We start from the raw sequence: 21510 nt of genomic DNA, 5'->3' as shown, positions 1-21510 counted from the left end.
GATGAAGTCTGACAGTTTTTTTGGCAGTACCTGGGTAACACTACGCTGTAGTGATTTATTTAACCGCTTGAGGCGCACATTGTGTTATGATTATAAACGTTGGCGTTACAGAAAGCGCGTTCATGAGTATTATCTGTAGCGTGCGATATTAATACATGTAAAATAACTAGATACTATAAATGTAAAAATATATGTTAAAATGGCCATTTCACTTCTAATAATTTTTTAAACCTCTGTATGCATGATGCAAATGTCTTATGATCTACTTTTCTACATTTCTTGTCTACCAAACATATTTTGCCTAATGTAAGATCCAAACGCTTAGCAAGGACACAGAAAAGGAGTATTGAATGACTAAATTATGTTAAAATTACCTTTTAAGATTATATACAATTTCTTAGTTGCATTTCGATTTATTTTGTTTTTGAATGACATCCTGGGTACGTGCGCGCGCGCCTGTGAATATGCGGGAGCGCGCCTGTGGGATCTGCATGGAGAGAAGCGGTAGCGGCGCGGTCACGTGACGGAATCTGCTGCTGGCTGAGTGAAGCGTGTTAGCAGGTAATAAAAAAAACAAATCTTTCTTTCAGACCATTACTGGGCTTTATTTAGCAAGTGTTGCGTGATTAATATTTTTATGGCTTTGACGTTCATCTGTTTTAATCCGTCGCTGCGTGTTTTTCGAGGTTATGTTGTCTTTTGTATGGCTTTGTTTTGCCTCCTCAGTTTAGCTGATTCGGCTTTAGCTCTTGTTGTGAGACCGTTTTCCTCAAACATCCCTTTACAACAACCACGCATCACTATTAAACCATTTTTTCGCCCATTGAAAGGTCATGTTGATATACATCCTGGTGTTTAAATGCTCTTGAGGATTTAAATGTTATGGAAAAAGACGCCAGGCGGTCGTGAGTTAGCCAGCTAAGCTATAACAATTGGGGAGAGGAAATGACATTAGAGATCATGGACAAAGGAGAGCAGAGATTATGCGCTTATGCTCTTCACTAACTCTGTTTTTACACATTCGTGGGGTAAAAAAAAAAAAGCACCCTATGTAACCTGAATGTTTTTAAGCATCTCTAATGAATCTTTAAAGATAAACAAGGATGCTGACTCTGGTCCTGGATCCAAATTCTCTTTGTGTGATCCATCACATATTTTGTTTAATTATGTTATATTTATGAATGTATTTTTTTCACGATGGAAAACATATTTATCGAAACTCAGAAGACAAACACAGTCGTTTGAGCATATGTTTTTAATTATGGTAATTTGTTTAAAGTTTTCTAATGTGATGAGCCATCACATGTTTTGATTATGAATGTCTTTTTTTTCCTTAATATTTTTTAATTTTTATAAGTTTTCTGTTTTAATAATAAACCAAATATTTGACTTCTATTTGGCGATTTGGAGATTACTGACATTGATTATTGGCAGATGTTTATACTCACTTGAGAAGTGGTTGTTTACTTTTTTTTTTTTTTTCATAATCTGTTTTCAACATTTTTGTGTATTTTTTCTTAAATGCTGTAAAAAACAAATTGCATCTCATTTACACAGTTAAATTGTTTAATGTAATCTTCACAATCATATGTTTTGTAGTTCTCTGGTTAGTGCATTGAGCTCCCTGTTCATAATCAATGATCATTTTAATTTTTTGGTGTATTTCTTAGTCCACATCTCCGGGTGAGTTTTATACACACGTTATCTGTTAATTCAAGGACACTACGGGTTGTCTGCTGACCAAGAGAAAAGGCTTTGTTTTTTCATTTTGTAACTAGGATCTCAGAACTGTCCCCACATGAGACCATTGTCAGCTGGTCGATTCACTTTTGTGGGTTGTTTTTCATACTGTCATCATTAAATTGTTTGTTACCAGTAGCACTTGCACAGCCAGACTCGTCCCAGTTAGATATTTATGATGTATTTTGTAAGCTTGGAATTTTTGACACACATTATCTGATGATCTCCATACTTCAGAATCTAGTCAGTTGTTTGCTGCGTGTAAAAGGGTTAAACATGCACAATAAGATCTCTTCTAACAGCCAAGAAAAGCCCACTGTATTCATCACAGAAGTTATGTGTTGCCTTGTCTTCTGTGCGAGCAGTAACATTTGCTGATGTTTAAGTCTTAATTTAGTTTCTTCACAAGGTGGGGAAATCAAGTTTTTTTTTTTAAAGCAGTAGTTCACCCAAAAATGAAAATTCAGGTTTTTTTATTCACTTCAATGTCATTTGTAAAACTATCTGACTAATTCAATTTTTTTTTTTTTTTTTTTGGAATACAAAAGCAGACATCTGTACTTTGCCTTATAATGACAGTGAATGGGGACAGTGGTTGTGTAGATCCAAAATTACCTTAAAACTATCTTTAGGAAACCGTTCATATCAGTTTTTTCATATGACAATAAAAGTTGAGTTGAGATATCACTCACAAATGTTAAAATGTACAAATGCTACAAATCTTTCAAAGCCACATGGTTGCTATGGTTTGTGTGAGAAACAGACCAAATGTTTTATATATTTTTTTGTTATTTAAACCCAATCTGTATCTTGGGGTGTTTGATTTGTTTTGAAACACTATTGATCCCATGACACGGTATGCTCATGACACTGAACAAAGCCAAAAATAAAAAAACTGTTCATTAAAATGACAAATTTGATATAACATCAGGAATGGACTTGAATAACCATTGAATTAGTCCTGGTCCCTAATGCACAGGGTAGTGGTGACATCAGATTAAAAAAAAGAAAATCATAATTCTGTAGCTAAAATGACAAAATTATGTGAAGTGCATATGCTTGCAGTCTCCCTGACTACATTTGAAAAGTTTGAAATATTTTATTTGTATTTATTTGTCTATTTATTAGTGTTCTCAAAAGACCCAGTACTTTGGTACCAAGTCGGTACAAAAAAAAAATGAAAATGTCACAGTACCAGGTTTCTTTAAGTACCGGTGGTACCAAGTACCCAGTCAACACGGTTCTTTACCATACAGCATTCCGTCACTATGTTACAGCGCCATGATTTCTGATAAGCAGAAAACGCGGGCGGAATCTCAAAATCCAGTCATGATAATGAAACTTACAATTTAATATGGACAGTCACGGAATTTGTCAAAGTTAGCATAAATTAATCAAATCAAATCTCCATATGGACCAGTATCTGTAAATGTTAAACCCCAAAAGTTGGTTGAAATATGAATCCTGCATGTTTTGCGCGTCTCTGAGTGAATGAATGAAACCCATCAAAATACAAGTTCAGTTTTACACAAAGGCATTGTGCTAGAAATATTACTATTATTAAGTAGAATGTATGTGATACTGCTACTACTGTTGAAAAAATTAATAAAACTTAAATTTTTTAAGAAATAAATCACACAGTATTTCTTCCATGTTTTAATTTTAAAAGCAAATCCCCTTTATTTACCAAAAAATAAAATGTTTAAATTTCATTAATTAAAAGACAAATTAAATTTGGGTGAAACTTGTTTACTGTTTTTCATAATTATATTACCGTATTTTCCGGACTATAAGTTGCACTTTTTTACATAGTTTGACTGGTCCTGCGAATTAAAGTCAGGTGCGACTTATTTATCAAAATTAATTTGACATGAACCAAGAGAAATGAACTAAGAAAAATTAACCAAGAGGAAACATTACCGTCTACAGCCGCGAGAGGGCGCTCTATGCTGCTCAGTGCTCCTGTAGTCTACACTGAAGACATAGAGCGCCCTCTCGCGGCTGTAGATGGTAATATTTTCTCTTGGTTCTAAACAAATGCGACTTATAGTCCAGTGCCACTTATGTGTTTTTTTCCTCATCATGACGTATTTTTGGACTGATGCGACTTATACTCAGGTGTGACTTATAGTCCGAAAAATATGGTACTTGTAGAAAAACTTTAAACACAATTGTAAATAGGTATAAAGAATGGCATTGGTTTTATTTTTAGTGATAAAAAGTGTTTTTTTTTATTATTATTATCATTAGCATATTTTTGTGTTTTTCTTTGGTACCGAAATTGGTACCGAGAACCGTGGATTTTCACTGGTATTTGTAACGAATACTGAAATTGTGGTACTGTGATAACACTACTATCTATCTATTAGTACGGTACGGGTGTAATTGCATTCATCGCAATGTTGGAAATATTTCTGTTTTTGAATTGAATTCTGACAAAGTTCGCGCTTGTATGTCTTCGTAATGCTATGTGAGTATGTCTGAAAATTATTTATGAAAAACAGCTATAGCTTATATTTCTTTAGTAACCTACATTTTTTTTTTTCAATTAATGTAAAAAATAAAATTAATTGTAAAACAAATTTTTTTTGTGTGTGTGTTCAGCATATGGTGGGCCGCATTTGAATTTGTGACGGGCAGCGAGAACCACTGCTTTAAACACTGAATGAATGAATGACAGGTTCGTTGGTAACATCGCACAAGGCACATAAGAGGGTGACATCTAGTGGAGTAGATTTGCAATTAGATTAACGCTAATCTTACATTCAATGTTTCCAATAAATATGGAAAAAAATCGATTCATGGCTTTTGAGAATCTATTTTGAATCAACCAAATTTAAAAAAAACGATTAATTGAAAAAAAATTGTTTTACCCAGCCCTGCAGGTCACAGACACTGATTATAATTTAATTAAATTCTAATTTAAAATAATCTTGTGTGTTAACAATTAATAATCGGTTGACAAGCGTCAGTAGTCGGTTAGGATAAAAAAGTAACCGAAATGAACATTCCTAGTGACATGATATATATAACCCCTCAGTTACCGAACATGACACACAGTATTTGCCATCATTAATGTCAAAACTTGTGCTTTTAAATGTATGGTAATAAGATCTCAGGGCTCAGCAATAAAAACTGTTTTTATTTTTACTTAATTAAATAAATATTAGGCTAGTAGTTTTTGCAACTCATAGGTAACTAAAAGTTTAGCATCATTACAACCTTATTTATTATAGCTAATAAAAATTAGCTGGGGTTAAAGTAACAATTTTTTTTTTTTTTTTAGGCAATTGGATATTTTGGTAGGGCAAGTAAAAATCTGTAACTCTGGTTCGACTGGGCAAATAGAAATAATCCCTGGATTTGATAGTAAATATTACCCATTTACTCACACAGAGCTATTGTATGGCTTCAAAAGCCCTTTAATATAGAGCATTAATCATGCGAACTACTTATCATATGAAATCCATTTAATAATTCCTTGATTCAACATCTGAAGTTGTGTAATTGAGTTTTTGTCTGGGTAATAAAAAGGTCACTTACCAACAGGACTAATGGAGTCTGCAACCTTAAGCAGAAAATTTGTGATTTAAACATTGGATGGCAAAATAGCGAGATCATCATTTTGATACATTCCTATGGAGGACTATGTTGTCATTTTGTATGCATGATGGATGGCTATGTGATGGGATCGGAGTGTGAACATTTTAGAAGGACACTACAGGCTAGTTGTGAAGTGTTAGCAGACACCAGTGTGGTCTCGTAGCGTGGTCTTCATTTCAACAGCGCTCGGATAAGCTTGATTGTTTTTTCTACAAGGGTTTCTGGCGGTCAGAGTATTGCTCAATCTTGCCTAACTGGGTTTAGGAGAAAGGAAATCCGATACGGCCCTTGTGTGTTTGCCTGACGCTGCGCGGGACACTGAAGGGAAGATCTGCAGAAAACGTCAGCTCGCTGGCTTAAACAAAACTCGTCTGGTGTTTGCAAATATTTGGACTAGAAACTAGGACATGGAAGCTGTTTCTGAATAATAACCACTTCCTGTTTTTGGCCTTGTTTTTCTTCCAGATTTTTCTGTTTTGTACATTGTTTTGTATATACTGTATATGATGACCTCGGTGGGCATCGAACGAGCCCGGGGCACTCGGGACAAAGCGCTACCCACAACCACACAGACCACACAACCACAGAAACAGCTCCAGGTGAGTAAACAACAACATACGGAAACATACGCCATGTTAGGATTTACATACATCCATGTTTTTTGTGCAGTACGCAGTATGATTATAATCTGCTGGGTACTATATACCTGAATGCAATAGGCTTGACTTGACCTTCCAGTTTCTTTAGGGGGAGTTTACATAAGACACTTTTGCATGAAAAACAGCTAGAGCGTATAGAGTGGAGGAAATATGATGTCATTCTGTGGGTGGATCGGCTGTTAGCATGAAATTGGTTCCCTCAAAAAAAAAAGCCTATAGGTTTTTTCCATAGGCTTTTGGATTATCGAAAAGTAAAAAAGTGGCTCTGTGTTCAACTGTAGTTTATGAAACATACATGTTTTGTCCATCTAGATAATCTTCACAAAATAATATAATTTTGAAATTTGAAGCCTAAATAAAAGTGCCAGAACTTAAAAGCTAAACTTAGGCTATAAATGGACTACAGCACCACAGTCGCTCCACTTCAGCGTCCCCACCACCACACTTCCCACAACTTATTTTAAAGTGATCAGTGAAAAGGATTTGCTCTGTATATGATTTTTAATCCAAGCTACATTAACCTTTTCATATAAACTGGAATTAATACAAAACTAGAACAAAACTGAAATGAGACGTTAATAATAAATAGTATAGTGAGTAAATGAGATAATCATGACGGGACATGTTAGTCATGGTATTTCGGTACATTTAGAAATAAGGTGCATTAAAAGTCATTTAAATCCTTGATTAATATGAATATTTGAATCAAAAACGTGTCTCACATACTATTCATTAAAATTCTAGCACATTTAATTTATTAAATAGCAGCGTGAGCAAGTTTTTTTTTTTTTTTTTGTGAATAAAGTACAACATTTCAACTTTGTTAGTATGGGTACAAAATGTTATTTTATCATGGCTTCTAGAAAATCCTCATGCTTTCTAACAGCTTCATGTGGCTTTAAACATTTAAATTTAATGTGGCTTTATACACTATGCATCATTAAAGTTTCACGTTCACCTTGAGCTGGTAAATGTGGGGTTTACATGGAATAATTGTAATGTTTACCTTATGGTACGAACCCAGAGTCTCCACATCTGAAGACTCGTTGCATTTCGGGGCAAAACAAAAAAATCATTGTGGAACAACAATATAAAATGCGGGAAATTTTTGATTGGTTATTCTAGAGTCAATTGTATTACAAATTATACTAGGACTGGAAAATACTGTAAATTGATGAACTGTTCAGCGTGATGTTATGTCTCCGACAGCGCCTGTAGTCCCATTTAGCAACTTGTTAGCAAACAGAAGTACTAAAATGCTAACTCTCTTCCGAGTTCCATCATAGTTCAAAGTTGAACTGATTTTAAAGTGACGTCTTAAGGGATAGTCCACCCCAAAACTAAATTGTCATCATTTACTTCCCCTCATGCGATTTCATTCATGTATGCATTTCTCTCTTCTGTGGAAAATAATATTTTTTCAATAATGTTGGTAACCAAACAGTTTCGGGTCCCATTGACTTCCATATTTTTTATTTTTTTTGTCCATTATATGGAAGTCAGTAATATTCGAAACTATCCTGTTTGGAATGATATGAGAGAGAGTAAATTACAGCAGTTTTCAGTATTGGACTGGCTGTCCATGTAACGCAATGCTTTTGATGGCATGCTCAAAAAACTGAGAGAAATGAATTTGTTTGGCTATAAAGAGGAGGAATTTACCCACTTCAAGAGAACTTACTTCTGGTGCTCTAATTAAAAAAAAAAAACTAGTCTTCACTAGTTGATTTGTAAATTACTGTTTGATTACACTACCAAAAGTTAACACATTTTTCACAAGCTTATTAAAAACAAGATATTTACCTTATTTTTACAGTAACAGTCTACTTTTTCTACATGAGATGTCTGCATTTTTATTTCAGAGATAATAACTGGGTTCTGCTTGTTGAATAAAACATGCAGTGTAATGAGGTCATGTGACAAAGTATCTAAAGACATTTATTGTTGCATAATGCATACTTTTATGTTTTCCAAAGTGGACTGCTGTGTACAATGTATACGGTGGAGCAGGCTTGTAGCCAAACACATTTGAGGTGGACCATGTCTGCTTCAGCTTTTGTGTAATATGTCTTGGCCATGAATCTGGCTGCTCAATCAATCCCTTTGTTATTTTTTTTATATTGATTCTTGGTCACTGATTCTTATGTTCATAACTTGTGCCTCCAATTACAGGCTACAGCTGAACAGATCCGACTGGCCCAGATGATCTATGACAAGAACGATGCAGATTTTGAGGATAAAGTGAAACAGGTATGAGATGCTCCTTTCATTCAGAGTACAATAATGTTTTAACTCCTCTCGTAACCCTAATAGTGTCCATATTTGCTAACAGCTCATGGAGGTTACCGGGAAGAACCAAGACGATTGCATGGTTGCTCTTCACGACTGCAACGAGGACGTCAACAGAGCCATCAACTTCCTGCTTGAGGGAACTTCTGATGCGGTAAAAATCCTATCTATATGTGGTCTAGAATTCTTAGTAAGCAATAAAACTCATGATGAGTTTTTGAAAATGGGAACTGGTTTTACTGAAAATGGCACTACCATCAGCTGTTTTCTGGCAGGCCTTTAAAGGCAGAACAATGATTTGTCTAGCTGGGCTTTGTATTTTGTTTATTTTTTTGTTAAATGATGAACATACCACAGTGCTTTATGTCCAGATTAATGTGTGATTTATGCTCATCTACTTCAGATAAAACATCTGTGACTGTTGTTGTGGTGAAATTTGCTTATAGACTAGGATTTGTTTGAAAGATTTCTAGGAATTAAACTCTTAAATAGTAAATGGGTCGCTTCTGTGGTGTTGATCAGAAGGTAATCTTGTGTCATAACAGGCCTCAGCCTCCACCTCTGTGCCATAAAACAAGCTCCTAAATGTCCTTCTTTCTAATTTTTTTGTTTATCCTGACTACCACTAATTCATCTGTCTGTCATCTTACAGACTTCTTGGGAAACAGTGGGGAAAAAGAAAAGTCTTGGAAAGGATGCCACCTCCCCAGAGAGTAAGGAAAACAAGGAGAACAGGGAGAAGAAAGAGAGGGAAAGCAGCAAGGGTCGTGGAGGAGCGAGCCGTCGTGGCAGGGGGACCAGTCGCAACCGGCCAGGTGAGTGTGTTGGTGCAATTTCCTTGTAGTTACATAGCTGTTTTGTTTGTGTTCAGCAGAAAAAATAGGGACAATATTTTGGTCCGTCTGATTGTGAGTAGGTTGTACATTTTAAAACCTCTATGTGTGATTTCACCTTATTATTTATATAGCGAGGACTGAGGAGAATGGAGTGGACCCTGCTCCTGTTGAGAGAGGTGCTGACCGTGGCCGCAGGGGAAGAGGGAGAGGTGAGCCCGCACACACCGTGCAAACATTTCCCACACGGTCTTTTGCATCAGTTATGCTTATTAGGTATGTGTAAAACCACTTTTACAAAATCGATTAGCTGGGTTTCTGTATTAGGGAAGCCGTGTACGATTAGACTCATGTCCACTGGAATCAGATGTAGTTTTTAGAGATTTATAGATCTAGCTCTTTAATTAGGGTGACTGGTATGAATTTATCAAATTTTGTTACACAAAATGACTGCAGTCCTTAAAAACTGAGATAGAATTGTTACTCATAGCAGGTGATTTGATGTCTGTAGCAGTGGTGCTTTATAGGGGATGAATTTCAGTGGGTTTTACCCCCCTAACCCCCTGACAGCTCTGTCAGCTATAGACCGTCAGCAGCGCATTACATCCTTCTGTGAGAAGTTGCAACTCCCTTTTTGAATTGGAATTTATAAATCTAACTGTTAAACACTTAAGGATTTTTGACCATCCTGACTCATCCCGAATGTTTACGAGTTTGTTATTTGTTCAGTGTCTGGAGGTAGAGGCAGAGGTCGGGCTTCGGTTACCAGCAGGTTTACAGCACAAGGGATGGGGTGAGTTTCAGTCAAATTATATTTTAATCTAGAATAATTTTCATTATCATACAGCACCCACCTGAAATCCTGTCTTACATTCTGTGTATCCTCCTACAGAACCTTTAACCCTGCAGACTACACAACAAACAGCGGGACATCAAATTCACACAATGATGTCTGGGAGACGGGGGCCAATGACACTACAGATGGGACAGGTAAGAAACCTCTATTGCACAGAACTTATTTTTTCAGTCCTTAGGCCCGATCTCATCTCTCTTTCTCTCTTTGACGCGTTCTGTTAAGTGGCATGGCAAAACACTTTGGATGAGTGGGCAGCTGAAGACTGGAGTGAAGATGTGAGTGTGAGTCATGCGCTATAATTAACCTCCTGTGCATTATGGGATTTACAGAGCTTGAAATTAATAAGCCTGAAAAGACATGGTTTATTTGTTGTCCAGAAATGTAAAGGTTAGCGTGTAGACAAAAGTGATGTTAATTTTTTACAATTATTTTACAGGAATGTTGTAACATCTGTCTTTTTATCATTCTTTTGTTATATAAGTTATATTTAAAATTCTTAAAATTGTTACATTATAAATGTATAATATAATTTAAATACTATATAAATATTATTATATAATTTTGTTATATATTGCTATCTTTATTTAATAATTATATATTGCTTGTATAATTTTATATCTCTTTGATAATATCTTTCCTCACATTTGTAGAAAACAAAATCTACTTTTACTGATACAAATATAAAAGTACTAACTGGCCTTATTAAATCTCCATAGCTCTCTGAGACCAAAGTGTTCACTTCCTCTTGTGCACCTCCAACTGAGAACCACATCACACCTGGCCAAAGGTAACCAAGTCAGAAATGGGGTTCTCATTTCGTTCCAATCTTGTGATGATTACCATATTTGCATATTTCTTATGCTTCTTTCACTGACTATTGTGTGTGTTTCGTTGTAGTCTGGATCTATCAACTCTGCTGCAGAAGCCTGTGGATCGTGAGGAGGTGGGAGGTCTGAAGGCCGTGGGCTCCTCTCAGGGGCTCGGCCACAGTCTGGTCTTCACCAACTCCCACCACCAGCCTGCTCGAAACGGAGGCACATCTGCTGGTTCCAACAGCTACACACACGCCACCCTGGTGAGACAATCCACAGGCTCATGTATTGCATTTAGAAAACTTTTCCAAGAGGATGAATGGCAGTAACTGCTGAACCTATGTTAAAGGGATAGCTCACCCAAAAATGAAAATTCTGTCATTACTTACCCTCATGTTGTTCCAAACTTGTAAGACCTTTGTTCATCTTCGAAACAAAAATTAAGATATTTTTGATGAATTCCAAGAGCTCTCTGTCCCTCCATAGACAGCAAGGATCCTAACAAGATCAAGGTCCAAAAATTAGTAAGGACATTTATGTTTATGTCTCGTCATTCTGGCTGGACAGGGCATCACACATTAAGGGGTGTAACATTTCCATCACACGCTTGAGGTATTTGGCCAATCACAACGCACTGAATAGCTGGCCAATCAGAGCACACCTTGCTTTTCAGACCGTTGAGCCTTGTAAAAATCGATGCGTTTCAGAAGGCGGGACACAGAGGAGAAATAATAATGTACAGTATGTGGAAAATAATGTTTTTTTAGCCTTAAACCACAAACACATTTCACTACACCAAATAATGTTCTTTTTAGCAGCATCATATTCATATTCAGGGTTCTAAATTTATTTATTTTTTTACTAATTTTACCAATGTGGCTGGTAACGTTCTAAAGTTACCAGCCAATCAGAATTTCCACTAGCCAATTTTTTTTTCCGGTGAACATAAGATAAATTATGAGTACCACTGAATGCATTTGGTCAATGTATTAATATTGTTGGCACGAAAAACACATATAAAGTACAATGTCCTTTACTCTCTCATCTTTAAAATTATTAGTTCCCACCACGAAATTGCTCGTTTTGTTTTTTTCTTTCACGTACATGCGGCAATCCTGACAAAACATTACGACATTCTCAAGATCAAGCACAAGCCATTCACGACCTGTCAGCCATTTGGCATTAAATTTTCTTTTCTTTGTTTCTCTGTCGATATCCTCATCCCCTGCCTCATTCCTCTTCTCGCCCCCAGAAATCTGTCCCAACCACCGCAGCGTTTAGTTTAATCTCAACTTTTTTTCTTTAATAGCTATCTCCCTCCTCCTTCAGTCTATGCTCCCTGCTCTGGCTCCATTCGTTCTTCTTTCTTGTGTTTTCTGATGGATGCTCTGTTCGTTTTCATGGTTTCTAGTGCTGGTTTCACTGCAAGCTGCGTGCAGCCAATGGCATATGAAACGTCATCACGTAGCATTAAGGCACAGTGTTCATGGGAAATGTAGGAAGTGATGCCAGGGGGATAAATGTCTGAGAACAGAGCCTCATGCATCACCGGCCAAACTGGCTAGTAAGTTTTTATTAACACCCTCCAAAATTAATTTTAACCCGCATTTGGGGGATTGGTGTTAATTTAGAACCCTGATCATATGACCCCTTTAATTTGTATTCACAAATTGAACGAAGGTCTTACGGATATGGACCGACATGAGTGTGAGTAATTAATGACAGAATTTTCATCTTTGGGTGAACTATACCTTTAAGGGTGCTTAAGTCACTTCATTTTTGTTTTACTTTCTAGTTAGTTACTTGAAGAATATTTGTATTGTGGTATATTGTTCAAATGCACTCGAGCTGGTAGAAGTGAGTTCCCCCTCCTTTGTGTTTTTTCCAGTCCTCTGTTTTGGGTTCTGGTTTTGGAGAGCTGGGTGGTCCAAAACTCGGGCAGACGGCTGGGCAGCAAATACTGGAACAGCTGAAGGGGCCTGGACTTGGGCAGCTTACCTCCCAGCCCTCCAGCACAGGGACCAACTGCACCCCTGTAGGGGGGCTGGTGGGGACGGGGATGTCTGTCCCCTCCTCCTCCTCCTCCTGGGACATCAAACCTCCTGGAACACAGAGCTCCACTTCACTCCCCTCTCAATTCAGTCGTGAGTGTTACAATTGCTTTACTGAACCAGAAACAAACTTGTTCAGTCTTGCAAACACGTGGCTATGCAGTAACACTGTTGACCTGTTCACACCAAAATCTGATGTTTCTACTAGGGCTGCACGATATTGGGAAAAAATTACATTGCGATTTTATTTTTCTGCGATATATATTGTGATATGAAAACAATTTTTTTTCTTACAAACAAAAACGGGGTGAGCACACTTACATTCTCATTTTAAATGATTGAAACATCGACACCAACATATTAGTCAATTGATTAATATGCGTGAGGGAGAGAGAGCAAGACAGCGTTTGTGTTGTTTGAAGACATTTAGCGTGCGGCCGGGGCTCTCTCTCTCGCGCGCGTTCTTTCTCTCATGCCGGTGACAGGTGCAATATTTGAAAATCAATAATTATTCATTTACTTTTTAAATTACATTTATATCTGAATATATGTCAACCTATAGACTTTCAAACATCTAAGTGTCATGAATTAATATGAATCTGTGTACAAAATGACATAAACATATTTTCCTATTGTATTTTGCCTGAAAACGCTACCAGCACGCTTGCGTGTCACGTGAAAAATAGGCGTCGGTTCTATTTCTAGCATGTACGCGTTTTCCGAGCGGCCCGAGCCGCGCGTCTCACGCAGGCAGTCTACAAGCTCTAACCTGTTAACACGGGAGCCGAATTAAAAACAGACACGCCACGCAGCTGAGACGCTTGCGCCACGCATCTAGTGTTGCGCCGGCCGCGCGCTCTCTCTCTCTCTCGCGCGTGCGCGCGCTCTCTGTCCCATATAGCATCTTTTAAAACAATTGAAACTATTAATTAAAATTATCTTCTTCACCATCTATTTGTATGTGAATGTTAATGCCTTTTTCTGAATTTTTTGCACTGTAGGGGAGTTTCAGATGCAGCCAGAGCCATCTTTGGTGCTAAGCCAACTCGCCCAGAGACAGCAGGGCTCCATGACCCACACGGGGCCTCTTGCCAGGCATCCCAGCCCTCCTCCACTGAGTGCCCCTTCGCCTGCCCCGGGCACACTGGAAGCCTTTCCAAAAGCGCTGGAACCTTCTCAGCACCGTGACGGACCCTCGATGGCCCCCTCACAGGCAGCCGAATCTCAGGGCAGCAGCACACATCAGCGGCAGATAAAGACTCAAAAGCGACGGATACCTCCCACTTCGAAGGTGATTAGAGATTAAAAGAGCTGGAAGGCTTTGTGAGATCTCTCGGTCAAACTACATTATTCATAGATAAATGTGCATAAAATGGCCTTCGAAAGGCATTTTGCATACTTAATCTGTTTTATTTCTGGGTTCAGTTTTCAAGCATAAAGAGTGTAGGGTGGGGCTCGACTTTATCCACCTGGGATTTATTGAATTGTGAAAAGTGTGTGTTACCAAAATAGAGGCAAGAGCAAGTTACAAGACAGAAAATGCATAGATGAATTGCTTTGACATGTTTAGATTTTTGCTGTTGTTATGTTTCTTGCTTGCAGTAATTATTAATTGAAAGTTAGTATCCAAAAATGTTTAAATGGTCTTTAAGAAAAAACAAAAAAAAAACGTTTTATATGCGTATATTTGTACACATGCAGATTCCCGCATCTGCTGTAGAGATGCCCGGCTCAGCAGATGTGTCCGGTCTAAATGTGCAGTTTGGTGCCCTGGACTTTGGTTCAGAATCTGCCCTGCCGGACTTCGGCCAGTCGGAGAACTGCACCAGTGAACCCATTAGGGAGCCTGCGGGGGTCCCTCAGAGCAGCCTTTACTCTAAACCAATCAGGTCAGTCAGTGGTAGAAATGGAGGTTCTGAGGACAAAATGGTCTTGCTGATGTCTAAAATTAATTTAAGTGCTTTTTTGTTTCTTTGAGCAGTGGACTTCATGTATTGCTGATTTTCCCTAATCTCTCAACGCATGTCTTTCAAACCAAAGTTCTCTCTTTAGCTATAAAATCTCTCCATTTTGCATGCTAATACGTCTCCCATGATCTCCCCTGCAGTGAATCTCTGACCAGTCCGGTCCCTTTGCTGCTGCCTCTGGCCTCTTCTGACAGCATCTACCCCTCTCCCTCGGTACCTCTCCCCAGCCTCGCCCCTTCCCACACCACCCCCAGCTCAGCCACAGCCCCCTCGTCCTCTTCATCCTCCTCTTCCTCCTCCGCTGCATCATCGGCGGCTAACAGCTTTGACTGCGGTGTGGCTCCTCACTCAAGACTGACTTTCTCTCAGAGCAAGGAGCCTTCTGGACCTGTGACAGTGAGTACAGACAGAGAAACTATAGTTTTAGTTGGTTCACAGTTGTTAGATGTTTTGTTAGATTTATTTTTACATAATTTACACTACTGTGGAAAGGTTTGGGGTTCTGAAAGATTTACCGTATATTTCGGACTATAAGTCGCACCTGAGTATAAGTCGCATCAGTCCAAAAATACGTCATGATGAGGAAAAAAACATATATAAGTCGTACTGGACTATAAGTCGCATTTATTTAAAACCAAGAGAAAAAAAATTTCTCGGAAAATACGGTAATTTATTTTATTTCAGATTTTATTTAACTTATTTTTATTTCAGATTTTATTTAACTTATTTTTTTATAAATGAACATTTTTATTCAGCAAGAATGCATCAAATTGTTAATTTCAAATACATTCTGTTCTTTTCACATTTTATACAAAAATATTAAATGAAAACATTAAGCAGCAAAAATGTTTTCAACATTGTTAATAAGGAAAAAAAAAGTCTGTAGAGCCAAGTCAGCATTTTAGAATGATGTCTGAAGGATCATGTGACACTAAAGACTGGAGTAATGGCTTCTGAAAATTCAGATTTGCCATCCCAGGAATAAATTATATCTTAAAATACTTTAAAACAGAAATCTATTCTAAATTGTAACGATTTGACACTATTACTGTATTTACTGTATGTTTGATCAAGTAAATGCAGCCTTTTGTGAAGCACAGTACTCTTGTACATCAAGGAGGTTATGCTGCCTATATTGATTCAATACACTTTGTGTGCATCTCTGACAGAACGGTTTCAATGGTGTGAGGACCTCTGCTGCTTTAGACAGTAAGTCAAACTCCTCATTTTTACCCTTCTTCTGTGTCATATGCATTCAAGATGTATTTGCTCTATTTTTGTAATAAATGTAAGTCATGCCTTCTCCATCAGCCACATCGAGTTCCTCCATTCCAAAACAAGAGTCTCCCTCTCTGGCCAGCAGCACAGGTGTTACCCCTTCTGTCCCATCCTCAATTTTGCCTCCTTCTGTTACACCACACAGCTCTGCTCTGCCCAGCCTGGCATCTGAGCTGTCCTCTGCCAGCTTACCTCCCCTCAGCAGGTGAGCGAGATGCTTATTTGTACCTTTTTTCATTGTATTACACAGTTCTTTTCCTCAAATGTTAAGTGGGATACATATATCTGTGACACTGCCTGTTTTTCCTGTAGTCATGTGAGCAGTGGCCATTCCTCTGTGTCGGCAATTTGCACCACATCTTCACTTACAGTGAGTTCTGTAGGATGCACACACACAGACACGAACACATGTGCTCTCTCTTCACCCCCTCCGTCTGTATGTGTCTTCAGTATACCAGTGTGGACAGCGTGAACTCTCTCGCCCCCTCATCGTTGGTGTTTTCCTTGCCACCTGTGTCCGCTCTGCCCGGCAGCAGTGTTAGCAGCTCAGCAAGTGGCAGCAACAGTCTGCACGGGTCTGGAGCTTTGGTTCACGGCACCAATGGTAACACACCTTCCGGTGTCAGGACTGCCCCGCTACTGTCTTCCTCCAGCGGTGAGAGAGAGCACACATCAGTGTTGCCACATCACCTTAATCATAACCAAGCAACACAATACCATGTAGTATCATAAAACCATTTATATTGTTTAGATTCATTTCCTTATAGTAGGGCTGGTTTGTGGGTGTTCTGCTATGGTTTTAATTCTTAATTCATTTGTTATATGTATTTGTGTGTGTGTGTGTGTGTGTGTGTGTGTTAGGGCTGGGTATCGATTCGGATGTCTCTATTCGATTCTCGGTTTAAAAAAAAAAAAAAATTATTACATCCAGTGAATATAGTTTATATACAAATGCTATAGATGTAAAAAATAAAAAATACAGTAAACATCAGTTTACAATTGGTTGAGGGAGAAATCTGCTATTCTTTGTTCTCCAAATACTCTTCCCTGTTGTGCAGGTAAAGCTCCTCCTAATCTCTCTCAGGGGGTTCCTCCACTGCTGCCTAACCAGTACATCATGGGACCCGGAGGTCTGCTGCCTGCCTATCCGGTAAGCACCCTCATCATCTTAAATCAAAACAGGTCAGCTTTCATTCCTCTGGGACGTATTGAAGTGTTTGTGGAATTTCAGGATGTTTGTTTGTTTTGGGTTAGTTGATTTCATGGTTTTGCTTTTATACGCTCTTGTATAGTGTGACTTGTGTATTCGATGTGTATTTATTTAAGTGTAAGCAAAAACGTCTGTGAATACTGAAATATTGTATATTGAGTAACAGTAACATTTATAGTCAGTGAAGTGCTGAAAGTTCTCCTTTGTGTTGTGCAGCAGATTTATGGGTATGAAGACCTCCACATGCTCCAGTCCAGACTACCAATGGTGAGTCTTGAGCCCATCAAATTCTCTTTAGTGCTGCTGCTGAGCTTCTTGTTTTTCCTTTACCGTTAGTTGACTGACATTGAGAGCAGAATGGCAGATATAGATCTTTGATATGAGCCATAACTGCTGATGTTCACACATACAAGGCTGTTGCTAGGAAACATTTTGAATGGGAGAGCTAACATCTGGTAATGGGCCTAGCCTAGCATGTGCAGTTATCAGCTAAAAAAGACCAAAGACTAATTGGCCTGACCCAAGCTTGTTGCTAGAATTATGTAATCACCAGATTATGGTTATTTGATTTGATCATGAGCATTTGAGACAAAATGATCATTCTAGATTCCATTCGATTCCAGTCACCTTATAATCCGGTGCGCCTTATAGTGCAGAAAATACGGTAATAGAATTTATATTTGTGTATATAATTCATGCAGTGCAATTATAATAACATTAATATCAATAATATAATACATTCATATTATACAAACAGAAAATCTGTAATTTATTATAATAATATAACTAATTATATTACTACAATATTCAAGCTTTAATGGAAAGTGGACGTGCGACATTTAAAGTGGGCAAAAAAAGAGAAATATTTAACATTTTCAATAAAATGAATCTCTCCTGTTGTATTTGTGCTCATGACCCTAAAGAAAATCATACAGATCAAAGTTAGTTGACAATAAATGACTGTGCGTGTGTAATAAATGTACTTTAAATAACACAAACAAAAAGAAAACCACATTAAGCACAATCATTTGTATGACAGTTAATGGACAGCCCTAGTCTGGCCAAATGTTCACTCTGCAGTCATTTTCTGATCCGTGTAGGATTACTATGGAATCACATTCCCAGGGCCAACTGCTACGCTGTCTGGCAGAGATGGGAGCCTCGCCAGCAACCCTTACTCAGGTATGACATTTGCTTATTAATGGTCTATAAACTTTGATTTATAATGATGAACATAACATCAGTGTAGACAAAAGGATGAAGAAAAATGAGTGTATTTTTCTCCATTTAGGTGATGTCACAAAGTTTGGCAGAGTTGAATCCACCTCACCAGCGCCCTCTACCAGCCTGTCTGCTCACGCCCCACAGACGGCACAGCCTCTACAGGCTCAGAGCCAAGGACAGAACCAGCCTCAGCCGCAAGGCCACCACAACACACAACAACCCTTCCTAAACCCAGCCCTGCCTCCTGGATACAGCTACACAGGCCTTCCCTACTACCCCGGTGTGCCCGGCGTGCCCAGTGCGTTCCAGTACGGCCCTACCATGTTCATGCCCCCTGCTTCAGCCAAGCAGCACGGCATGGGACTGAGCAATCCAACAACACCATTCCAGCAGCCCAGCGGCTACGGTCAACACGCCTTTAGCTCAGGTTTGGTCAGATTAAACACAAATACATGCATACTTTGTGCTCTTGAGTATTAAAGTTTTGTTATTTTATTTTTAGGGTACGATGACCTGACACAAGGCCCAGCGGGAAATGAGTACAGCAAAGGTTACAGTAACTCTTCTCAAACACAGGCCAAATCTGCTGCCTCCGGCCCAGGGAAAGGTATAAATATACTTGCACTTCACACTCTGTTTTTTTTCTTATGTATAAATATGTTCGGTGTACTAAATTCAAATTAATATTCCTTTACTTGGTGTCCCAGGTGTCTCTGTGGCATCTAGCAATTCTGGGGTGCCAGACATCAGTGGAACTGTTTACAATAAAACACAGGTACCTACATTTATGTAATTTTTTAAAAATATTTAATATTTTACATTTATATATCTCTACATGTATTACATATATACTATTGTTGCTGTTTTTTTTTTTTTTTACACATTTAATCATTTTAATTTGTTAAATTTTCTGATGTATTTAATTGCAATTTTGTTCAGCCGTTCGATAAGCAGGGTTTCCATGCTGGCACACCTCCTCCTTTCAATCTCCCCTCGGCTCTGGGTGGCACAGGACCTTTGACCCCTGGTGCCACACCTGGTTATGCTCCTGCTCCATTCCTTCACATTCTGCAGGCCCACCAGCAGCCCCATTCACAGCTGCTCCATCATCACCTGACCCAGGATGGACAGGTCAGTCCCTGTCTGTTTTTAAGGGCTATCTACACCTCATACTCTGAATGTTGAAATTGAAATAATGCACCTCAAAAAAATTATTTTATACTAGGCTTGCTTCTATAGCCGGTTTGGCACTTGCCCACTGTGGTACGGTCCCCCAAAGTCGTTTTATTTTTTATAGCAATAAAAATAATTTAGTTCAAAAAAGACACTACAATAAAAAACAAAATGCAGCCTTTTTGGTGCAGTGTGCCGAAAGAGTCGCATCACAGATCGGATTTAATTTATGATGTGAGGAGAAGCTGACGAGAAGAGTTAGGTGAGATAGAAAAGACAATGGCAAAAGGTTTTTTTTTTTTTTTTACACATTCGTTTCTTATTTATTTGGTTCCACGGTGTTTACTTTGTGTGAGTTATTTGTTTTTTAAGGTGTATTTTTATTCATTTTGTTAATAAATTTGTGTTCACATTGTATTTTGTTGTTGCTTGAATTGAATTCCTGCAATTGACGCCGAATTGATGCTAATTCGAAAGCGGACCTAAAATGTGCACATCACTTTCAAGCTATTTAAAGGTAAAGGAAAGTGAGGAAAAGAGGGCAAACTCAAACTAACTAAAAACAAACAACAGCTTGACGCCTAATTGCCGCTAATTTGAAAGCGAAGGTAAAATGTGCATTACACTATTACAAGCTATTTAAAGTGGACGGAAATTGAGGAAAAGAGGGAAAACTACGGCGATACCAGTGTTGTCACACATCAGTAACCCAACAACCCTACCAGAGTACCAGAAAGAAAATAAACATAGAAAATGTAAAATATTTAATACTTTTAATGTACTTTTAATGTAATTTCAGTTGCGTATGCAAACACAGACGTTGTTAAAATGGCCTGATTTCACACTTGTAACCTCAGCTGTCTGGTGTGTTTTGTTTCTGTAGGGTGGGCCAAGCCAGAGAAGCCAGTCCAGCACCATGCAGCAGAAGACCCAGGTCAACAAGTCCAACTATGGCAGCTCCCCTTACTGGGGCAACTGAGCGCAGTCCACAGCGCAGGTGCCGTCCCGCACCCGATGACACGCCGATCAGAGCAGAGGGACGCCCGTACACACTACCATCATCCTCATCCTCCTCCCACATTCTCATCTCCCCTTTTCAAAGTTTTGGCTGTTGTATGTAAAGTATATTTATGTATGTATTTATACAGTATATATGTATTGGTAGGATATGAAATGTGGTTTTTCTGCATTTAGTTTTTGAAGGAAGTTTTTTTTTTTTCATTGTTAACTGGCTAAAAGGATATGATGACAGAGAAGTGATGAGAACATAATAGAAGGTTGAATATACTTGAAGCAAAGCAAGCATCATGATTCGAACATGGGAATTTTTATTTGTATACATAATCCTAATAATGTATGTACATTACTGCTAAGCTTGATCACTTGATGGTGAAGCATTTTTTAACTTTTGTATTTAGCTCCTTTCCGACCCCCTTCACCTGTGAATTTTTTTATTCTATCGAGGGGGAATTTAATTTCAATGCTTAATTTTGCTCCCTCTGCCCTTCATTTGTGACCCCCCCCCCCCCCCCCCCAAACCACCACCAAATTGGCTAAATGGTAGCATTTCAGATCAGATTTCATTTTAACATTGGTTTTACCATTGTTGTCAAAATAAAACTGTCCAGTTTACTGTTTCTGCCTGATTATTCATGTGCACAGTGTTTGCACACAAGCAATGACATTGTTACTGCATGGTTCTTTTAAACTTTTCTCATTGACGAAAAAATCTAATTAAAAAAAGCATCAGTTTCCACAAAAATATTTTTTTTTTGTTTTTTTTTGTTTACCAGCAAGTAAAAAAAAAAATGCTTA

The 21510-nt window shown here is 38.3% G+C and overlaps 1 protein-coding gene across 3 annotated transcripts; it reads left to right on the top strand.

Moving 5' to 3' along the window:
* The first annotated feature begins 463 nt into the window (after window positions 1-463).
* Window positions 464-21327, top strand: ubap2a (ubiquitin associated protein 2a). 3 transcript variants are annotated; one of them, XM_052588240.1, is made up of 27 exons: window positions 464-561; window positions 5809-5942; window positions 8175-8252; window positions 8335-8445; window positions 8944-9106; window positions 9259-9336; window positions 9854-9917; window positions 10017-10114; window positions 10203-10255; window positions 10697-10767; window positions 10878-11055; window positions 12681-12936; window positions 13845-14134; window positions 14545-14732; window positions 14951-15206; window positions 15980-16019; window positions 16122-16293; window positions 16401-16458; window positions 16539-16743; window positions 17147-17238; window positions 17515-17565; window positions 18399-18480; window positions 18590-18949; window positions 19025-19129; window positions 19230-19297; window positions 19462-19653; window positions 20579-21327. In XM_052588240.1, exons 2-27 carry the CDS (start codon window positions 5847-5849, stop codon window positions 20672-20674), a joined length of 3501 nt encoding a protein of 1166 aa, XP_052444200.1. In that variant the 5' UTR covers window positions 464-561; window positions 5809-5846; the 3' UTR covers window positions 20675-21327. The 3 variants fall into 3 exon arrangements, with proteins under 3 accessions (XP_052444200.1, XP_052444199.1, XP_052444198.1); XM_052588239.1 differs by having other exon boundaries at window positions 10203-10261; window positions 17518-17565; XM_052588238.1 differs by having other exon boundaries at window positions 10203-10261.
* The last annotated feature ends 183 nt before the right edge of the window (window positions 21328-21510 follow it).

Source organism: Carassius gibelio, chromosome B21, assembly GCF_023724105.1.
Source record: "Carassius gibelio isolate Cgi1373 ecotype wild population from Czech Republic chromosome B21, carGib1.2-hapl.c, whole genome shotgun sequence".
In the NCBI taxonomy this organism is placed as follows: Eukaryota; Metazoa; Chordata; class Actinopteri; order Cypriniformes; family Cyprinidae; genus Carassius; species Carassius gibelio.
This window is presented reverse-complemented; position numbering and strand designations above follow the sequence as displayed.